Source organism: Eurypyga helias, unplaced genomic scaffold, assembly GCF_000690775.1.
Source record: "Eurypyga helias isolate BGI_N326 unplaced genomic scaffold, ASM69077v1 scaffold24224, whole genome shotgun sequence".
In the NCBI taxonomy this organism is placed as follows: Eukaryota; Metazoa; Chordata; class Aves; order Eurypygiformes; family Eurypygidae; genus Eurypyga; species Eurypyga helias.
Genome location: NW_010244667.1, coordinates 22,773 through 31,847, shown reverse-complemented (window position 1 = coordinate 31,847; position 9,075 = coordinate 22,773). Strand labels below are relative to the sequence as shown.

General features: G+C 41.4%; 1 protein-coding gene across 1 annotated transcript in view; it reads left to right on the top strand.

Annotated features, from left to right (window-relative positions):
* The window catches only part of FASTKD1 (FAST kinase domains 1), a 13,471-nt gene extending 5,393 nt beyond the window's left edge, over positions 1–8,078 (top strand). The window contains exons 6-14 of the mRNA XM_010149838.1: positions 381–512; positions 1,363–1,849; positions 2,471–2,585; positions 3,249–3,377; positions 4,103–4,234; positions 5,257–5,370; positions 5,643–5,778; positions 6,843–6,957; positions 7,989–8,078. Coding sequence (XP_010148140.1) covers positions 381–512; positions 1,363–1,849; positions 2,471–2,585; positions 3,249–3,377; positions 4,103–4,234; positions 5,257–5,370; positions 5,643–5,778; positions 6,843–6,957; positions 7,989–8,078 — 1,450 coding nt within the window. The remainder of the gene's footprint in view (positions 1–380; positions 513–1,362; positions 1,850–2,470; positions 2,586–3,248; positions 3,378–4,102; positions 4,235–5,256; positions 5,371–5,642; positions 5,779–6,842; positions 6,958–7,988) is intronic.
* Positions 8,079–9,075: the final 997 nt, after the last annotated feature.

Genomic DNA, 9,075 nt, shown 5'->3' with positions numbered 1-9,075 from the left:
TACAAATTAGCCCCCTCTTGCAGCTTCAGACCAACACAGCTGTAGCAACCGCTATTGTACTATAAGCGAGTACAGTGGTGACAAAGCTGGTGATGCTGTAGTTTATCCTATTCTTGATCCGCTCTGAATTTAAACTGATTGTAAAATCTGCAACAGAAATTATTATAGTGAAGTAGATGTTTTGGCAATTCGCTAAATGGACAGAGGCTGCTGTGTCTTAGTGGACCATCAAAACTGGGTTGGAGAGGAGTGCAGGTAGGTGCATCCCTTCCCCTAGGTACCGTGTGCCACGGGACACCCCTTCACGTGGGATGTTGTGTTTCGCAATATCTTCTGTATTAGCATAATACCATGTCACCTTTTTTTCTCTTTGTATTCAGAATGGTTTCTGTTTTGGACAAACACTTGGATAGCTATCATATATTACACCTGGTCAAGTTAACGCAGTACTTGGTGGCATTGCATTGCCACAATCTGGAGCTGTTTGCCAAACTAAAATTGTTACTATTAGGGTAAGTATGTATTCTTGGAAATGTAGCTATTTAAGTATTAAACACCTGCCTGCTTAATATTTTAAATAACAAGCTAAGATGTTAAATTCTTTTGTTTCCAAAAAATATAAAGAAGTAACAAACTGTTAAAAGTATCTGATTCTATTGAACGTGTAAATCAGGGGTTAGGAAGTCGATATTATCTTGACTGAAAAATATGTAGTATTTGAAAAATACGTAGTAAGAATGCCCTTGGCTGGGACAAATGGGAGTGTGAAGCAGAAGTACTCTTCTTTTGATTGAAGAATGGTCTAGTTAGATCTCACACTGGTACAGTTACAACATCGAAAGGGAAAGTGTTTCTGGAATTACAGAAGAGCTCTGCCACGCTTGCTTCCATTGCTCAGCCTCTATAGGAATGCAGTGCCCTGGCCATACCTATTATTTGTGGGTGATGCCTTCATGTTCTTCAGGCACTTCAGAACCTGGAGCTCCCCAGGACAGAAATCACAGAAATTACCCAGGCCCAGAAGCCCACAGACTGTCAACCTTCTGCCCTTACTAAGGACTTCTGTGACTGTCAGCAGCAGTTGAAACCTTACCAGCTGGCTGAGATGCTTCCTGTCTTCTTCCCTTTTTCAATTTTGAATAAATTAGGAGGAAGAAGTTAAGCTCAATAAAAAAAGATGGTAGTCACTAACTGTGTGATTTCTACCATGTCATTAATGTTCTACTTATTTTATATTTGATATGCAGCTTTTGAATTTTAAAATAGAACTTCCATGCATGTAATTTATTTGTTTGGGTTTTTTTTTAACATTTGCACTTTGTGAGTGCTGATGGTCTTTTTTCCTTTCTGTCTCTTTTCCAGTTTTTTAAAATCTAGTGTCATACCAGCTGATATTGCTGCAATAATTCGTGTTCTGGCCATGCTTCCTTCCTCTCAAGTGGAGGAAGTCATTATAAACAAAGCAGAAGCACTTCTGCCTCAGTGCAGTCTCCATCATTTGAATTGCATTGCTACAGCTCTTGTCAAATGGAATCATTACGACCAGTTGCACTGGCAGAACAGTTCTGAGCTATGTGTAAAGCTTCTGCAAAAACTAAATGGCTGTGGATTTCAGAGGCTTCAGAAAGCCAACAACTTGAACCTTCTGTTGGAAGAACTGACACATGTGAATGGAAAGTGGTTTGAGGAAGCCCTCAGAGAGGAGACCATGGCCGTGTGTCAGCGCTTGGTAGACCAAATAACGTGGGCAAACGTATTACAGTTGTCTCTTTTTCTCTTAAAAACAAACTACCGTTGTCCTTCGTTACTTGACAGAATATCTTCTGTGACTACTGGAAATCTAGACAAGGTATTACCGTTTTCTTTCTGTCTGCTGTGTCAGTTGTTCAGTAAGAAAGGACAGGTTAGTAGCTAATGTGTTTCACAGCACAACCCACACCGTGCTCCAAGCGTTTTTTTCACTATACCTGATTTGGAACTCATTTTTTTCTGTATTCACTTAAAGCTGTTTTGCTTCCATGTGTATTGTTTTGCGCTTACTTCTCTTTAAGTTTCGTATTTTATTGTTCAGTCAGTGAGTGTTAGGTCAACCATAATCCTTTGCGTTCAGCTTCACATTTAACCATCTTTATTTTTTAACCTCTTTACAAATAGTCGCATCACACAGTGCCTATTATTGGGATTTCCCCAACAGCCTGTCTTTTTGATCAAAATTACTGTGTTTTCGTGCTATTTCTTTTTTTTTCTTCCTCCTCCTCAGTCTGGTATTGCTATAGATCTTTGATGCCCCCCCCCTATGACAGTTTAGTTTTTAAGAGTTTTTCATGGGAAACCTTTTTAAAACCTTCTTAAAGTCTAGGCATACAAAAACACTTGGATCATCAGTTCTGAATGAATTCTAAAACCCTTTTTATTGTAAGCAGTATTAGGATATTTGCATTGACTTAATTTTGGATGTCTTTTTTTCCAGATCCACCCCTTTGAAATCTATTTTATTCTCTTCCTTTTCTCTGCTCTTAATTATGACCCTCCTGCCAATGAAGAGTTCTTTGAAAGTTGTATCCATCATCTTACTTCTAACTTGAGTAAGTGCGTTACACAAAGATACTCTGGTACAAAATAAATGAGTATCATGGGAAGATATTATTTGTACTGAATAAAAATGTGAACAGAATGGCACTTTTTTATGCAAAGAAAAAGTGTGTCTGTGTGTTACTACTAATACTCTGCTACTGGGGTTAAGTCATGATAAAGACTGAATGTATGGCTTCTGTTGGGTTTTCTAGCTTCATTTCCCCCTTTAAAGAATACTGTTGATAGGGGACTAGCAGGGTATCTTGAGTGTAGAAAAAAGCAAGTGAAAATTCTGATTAATTGACTGTGCTGTTATTGGCTAGTACTGTGGCATTCCCCAAGGGGAATCATTTGGGGACAGGACACCTTCTGTGACGGATCACAAAGAAATAGCTCCGTTGTAGAGGAAATGCGTAAAGAGCCTCACAGAATGGTGAAAATTTGCTGGCTACTGAAATACATGGAGCTACCTTTTTTTAAGACTAACTATAGTTTACTCCTGCAAAGACCTGGCAAGTTACCTCACACCTGGGTGCAGTTGGCAGAGGTAGTCCTTAATCTGCCTGTGTGTTCGTTTGGTGCATTAAGAGAGAAGCTTGGGTGGTTTGGGAAGGCATTGCAAATCCTCTCAACTTCGTCATGTGTTAATATGAATTTCTGTTTGGTTTTTAAAGGTCATTTTGAAACTCAGCACTTGGTGCTGCTTGGTTATGCTTTGGCATTGGCTGGGTATTTTCCTCCAGTTCTGGTAGAGAGGATATTTAATATTTCTTTCCTAAGCAAATTGGATGCTCAACTTGAAGGTAAATATCTAGGTCTGTTGAATTTAATTATATAGCATTTGGCATAAAATGGAATTGTGGACCTATGTATGACTTGGAAAGTGGAATTACTCGTTAAACAATTCAGTTTCACGGAAAGACCCCTCTATTTAGTGTAGTCATTATCTGAGTGCCAAAAGCGAAGGAATGAACAAAAATTTGTATGTTGCTTTAAAAGGACAGGCTTGTGTTGCAGATGAGAGAAGCTCATTTAAAACAAATTTTATAGTCAACTTATTGCACTTAGTATTTAATAATTCTTCAATTTTATCAGAAATAGAATTACTGGAGTGTGGCATTTATTACTAGAAATAGTCACAAAGCTCAAGAAATGATGTGGGATTCTTGTCTGCAAGAAATGAGTCCCACCAGTCTCTTCTCTCTCAGTAAAAGACTGTTTGACTGTTTCCTTTCTCTCTACCTGTACATTGTTCACTATCAATATACTGCTGCCATCTTGCCTTCAACCACTTCATTAAAAGAAAAATGACAAGAAAGAGTTTAAATTGCTGCTTTATTCTGTCTTGCTGTTCTTACTATTGGGCTAAATGGTTATTTTTCATTTTTTCCATGGGGTTTTTGAGAACCTTTCTAAGGTTCTGCAGCACGAATTTTATAAATGCCGCAGTGTACAGATATTTGCCTCTCTAGTAAAGAATTCAGACATAGCCATTTAATTCGATGTGTTTTTATTTTGTTTGACTCAGTCCTGCCTGATAGCCTAAAGCAGAGGGTCTGCTTGTGCCTCATGAAATTGAACAGAGCAGTCTGTCTGGAATGCCCGGAGTTTCACATCCCTTGGTTTCATGAGCGCTACTGCCAACGTGTCTTTCGTAACAGTAAGTAATTAGGAGAGGAAAAGCTGCCCTTGTTACTAGCCATAGCCTGTTTTCAACCATCTGCTGGTGGACACTGCTTCTAAAACTGTCATGTTGCCAGTAGCAGACAATGGAAGCTCAGGAGGGCACACCCCGCTGTCTGCTGAGGATGCGTTCTTGAAAAGTGCAACTGCTTAGTTGCACCAGGTAGCACAGCAGTTCTCCCCATGAGAATTAATGTAATAAAAAAGGCATATTTCTATGCAAGACATAAAATCTACATACACAGAAGCAGTGTATATGGCATGGAGGATGGAGAGGCAGGAAGAGGATCATTGGGATTGTCTGCTGGAGGAGCTGGATCGCTTTGATCTCTGCTTCACTTGTAAAACTGAACATGTGACACACATTTTTCAAGGTGAGCATTTTTGCGCCTCCTTTTGAACTTGCTGCTCTTATCTTCCTCAGAAGAATCAAGATCCATCAAGGATCAGAGGTAGAGAAGTAGGCTAGTGGTCAAGTGTAGCAGCTGAGATCCTTCAGAAGAGTGATCTTTGCAGAAAATGCAGCTGATGCAAAGTCTGTACCTCCTCCACTAATTCTCATTCTCCATCGAACTCTGCTGGTTTATCTCTGAGACTGAAGATGTTTGATGGAGCAAGGTATTGAGCACTGCAGCAGACAGAAAAGTGACAGGCAGGGGGGTGTGCCTATGATGATAAGTAAATACGTATTTAACTGTCTGAGCACAATTAAAAGCAAACAAAATCTGACAGGTACAATCTGCAGCTGAAGTGTTTGTAGTATGTCAGTGTGAATAATCCTGAGATGGAAAGTCTGGATTTGAAATCTGTGCTTAATAGGCACCTTCCACTTTCCACCCAAAAGATGGTCTCTGAATTATGATGGAATAACACCAGAGATCTGTGGAAAAGCTTTAATTCAGTAGGCTGGCTGTCAAAAATGCAGTGTCACAAAGTGCTGTTTTCAAAACCATGGCTGTGGAAGCTTTGATGTATGAATTCTTTATTTTGTCTCTGTAGGCAGTAGCCGAATAAATCCACTGCGGCAGCATGTTCACAGAATGCTGACAGAGATCTTGGGAGGGAGTCATTATGCAAGAATGTCTGTTCTCACACCATACTACTATGAAATAGGTGAGAAGCTAATCCTCCAGGAGATTGTTAAGGAGACCTCTGATGGCACTACTATCACCAGGATGAGGAAGACCCTGGCCATGTGGCCACAAGATTCTGCAAAGAAAAGATTGCTGTATAAAATACAGTTTCTAAAAAGTTCTGTGTAATATAAGTAATGTTGGGTATCTCTAATTATGGTTCTCACTGAGTTTTTCTAGAAGTAACCGCTGTGCAGAACAAATTCTTTCACTGCTTTTGTCAGTAAACAGGTTTGTTGTGTTTTCTCACAGATTTTGAGTGCATTCTGGATGAAAATAAAAAGCCTCTTTCCTATATGGCTCAGAATATACCTTGGGATGATGTGGTACACTTGAGAGATGACTTCAGGAATGAAGGGAGAAAGGCTCTGCCACCAGGAGCTCAGAGGTTAGTACATCATGTTCTGGTGTATTCGTTCTTCCAATTTTAGATCAAGTTTAGACCAGGTTTTTTGGCTTATGTCCTCAAAAGCTGTTGCAGTCCCCTGGCTGTTTATTTTTTCTCTTTCTTTTTCCAAAGCCCTAGGAGGTTTAGCCATCCTAGATCTGGTGGGTTGACCCTAGCCGGCAACTAAGCTCCCACCCAGTCTCTCACTCAGTCCCCTGCAGTGTGATGGGGGAGAGGATCTGGAGGGCAAAGGCAAGGAAAAAAAACCTCCAGGGTTGCTATTAAGGCAGTTTAGTAAGTGAAGAGAAGAAGGATGGGGGAAAAAACCCCAAACAACCCAAAGGCAAAAAGGGAAAAGAAGACGATGCAAATGCAGTCACTCACCACCAGCAGACTAATCCCAGAGCATTAGTCCCCCATGTTACTGCTGAGCATGATGTTATATGCTGTGGAATATCGCTTTGGGCAGTTGAGGTTCCAGCTGTGTCCCCTCCCAACCTCTTGCCAATGCCAGTCTGTACACTGTGGGTGCAGAGTGAGGGGCAGAGGAGACCTTGGCGCTGTGCGAGCACCCTTCAGCAGTAGGCAGAGCAGTGGTGTGTTATCAACGCTGTTCTGGTCACAGGTCCAAAACACAGCACCGTACAGGCTGCTGTGAAGAAAAGTAGCTCCATCCTGGCCAGACTCGGTACATGAGAGCAGACGGGCCATTCTTGACAGGTGTTGCATGAGACTGGAGTACTGTTTTCCTCCCACCTCTTCAAATGTAAGCCTTGAAAACGCTGGTTGGCTGTTTCTGCCATCTGAGAAAAATCAGACGCAGGGAGGAAATGCTTTTTCTAGATCATGTGATGTTCAAGTATGTCTAGATAGCTATGAAGAACCTGTTTTGTCTAGTTTCAGTGAGTTGTTTAATTTTCTGTGAACTGTCAGGTTATCTAGTAGTAGCCTTGCTGCAACTGTCAGTACTGAACTAGAGAACGAGAATCTCCGTTGGAGAACTAGAACACTTCTCGCTGTTCAGGTAAGACCTGAAAGTAAATGCACATTTTTGTTGTTTGCAGAATTGCTTTGGAATTTCTTGACTCAAAAGCTTTCAGCAAAGATTCACATCACCTGAAGGGAGAACCTGCAGTCAAAAAAAGACACCTGGAAATGCTGGGGTACCGGGTAGTTCAGGTGGGTAGTCAGGAATATTTTCTGTCCTTTCTGAGCTGTATGAAGAATGCACATTGATATATTTACCTTGCAACAGATTTCAAGATAATTTTAATAGTTATTGCTGTCTGCTGGGTGAGAGCAATTTTTGTATCTGGGGGGAAATACCAAGCTGTTCTCCAGATGGTGTAAGGATTTCATAGAACTTGGACCTTCTCTGAAAGTGGCTGCAGCAAGACTGCAGTGATAAGGTCTCAGTCTTGCCTTACTGCAAGCAAGTGAGCAATCCCACCACAGCCTGAGTAAAGAAGTGAAATGAGAGTTTTGGTTCAGTTCACCAAAGATTTCTACACTAGAATAAGATTGAACACGCCCTGCTTGAGTGATGGAGACAGTTACGGCAGCTGCAAGATGGCCTGCAGGGATGCTGTTTGTCTGCTGCAGTGACAGCGCCGTGGCAGGGAAGACCGGTGGCCAGCAGTAATTCACAGCCACCAGCAAAGAAACTTTTGGGTAATGGAGGCTCACGAATGCAGATTTTCCTGTGTATGTAGTTACTCACCTGCTCTAATTTTAGCTAGGACCCTTCTTTAAGCTTAAGGTAGTGTTCGACTGTTTTTTTTTAACAGGGTAATCATCCTTTCTCATACTGCCCTGAAAGTGAACGTTATGCTACTGCTACACGGTTCTAGTTTGATACATTAACGTTACAAACTGTATGGACCTGGGATTTTTCTCTTGATTTGGGTTTCAAAAGGCGAGAGATGGTGTAATGGAGTTGTCATAGCTTGCGTTGCATGGGCATCTGCTTCACATCTCTGCAACTCTGCTGCTTCTTGGAAGCAAACTGAGTGTACTTAGAGGAAGAAGAACCTTACATTGAGAAATGAATCTTTTCAGTGTGGAATAAGACTAGCTTTTGGAAGGACGCACATGGGTGAGGAAATATCTTCAGGTGGAGAACAACGTGTATCAGAGCATCTTTTCTTTGCTGTAAGGTGGTGCGTGGCTTATACCAGTGTTAACACCCAGTTTGTGTGACTCTTCTACAGATTCCTCACTTTGAATGGAATTCTATGGTTCTGTCAACAAAAGGTGAACAGCTGGAATATCTGAGAAGGCACCTCTATGGAGCACAGTGATGGCAGACATGCAGTCGGCGGTACGTTTCATACAAACACTTTATGTACCATTAAACTTGTTGTAAAGCTGGAATACTTGGTTTCAGAAGTCTCTTTATCTGTGAATCAGTGGGACCAAGGCTTGCCACAGGGCATCAGATGTCAGGAGATCTAATCCTCAGTTTGTTGGGGATTGCAAAAGGCAGGTTGCCGTGAGCCATGAAGATGTGATAGGGATGCTTAAAATCTCCCATTATATGGAAGCTATTCTCTTAAGTACATAGTCTGTGACAGTTTTGACATAACATTACATTTTTATCTCCTAAATAAATAGCACAGAGGCTTAGTCAGACATAAAACTGTCCAAGGAAAAAGCTGGAAGTACCCTTGACTGTGAGAGAGGAGGCAACAGATCTGCTGAAAACTGTGCCTGTCCCCCAGCAAGTGACAGAATGAGCAATAGGGATCAGACAGTGTCTGCACTGTGAAACCAAGAAACCGAAACACAGAGTTACTAAGAATAGGACTGCTCTTCCAGCCATTCTGCTTCCGTCTTCCAGAACAGAGGAACTGTGGGAGACAGTGTGCTGTGAGGAACCTCCAGCTGCTCTTCCTATCCTGCAGAAGAAGTATGGCTTCAGCCTGCTGGAACTTAGACTAGTTCTAGAGGTCTTGCAAGCGCCCAGACCCTTGAAACACCTGTACTTCAGTGCAGCTTGGAAGGGATACCTGCAAGATTTATACAAGATGAGGAGAAAATAATGCTTATGTCAGACACCAGCATTTAGTAGCAACTGAGTAGATAATCCCTGAAACTTCTCATTACGGCATTATGCATGGGACTAGCCCTTGCTGATAGAAATAAAATCAGACCAATCATCTAACCTGCCTGTTAAGACAGTGTACAAAAGAGCAAAATTGGGCTGAAAGTTGAAACCAAGAGTCAAGACCAAGAAAAGTCTTCAGAGACTGACAACCACCTTGGTAACTGGTGGTGAAAAACATTTCTCATGTTTCA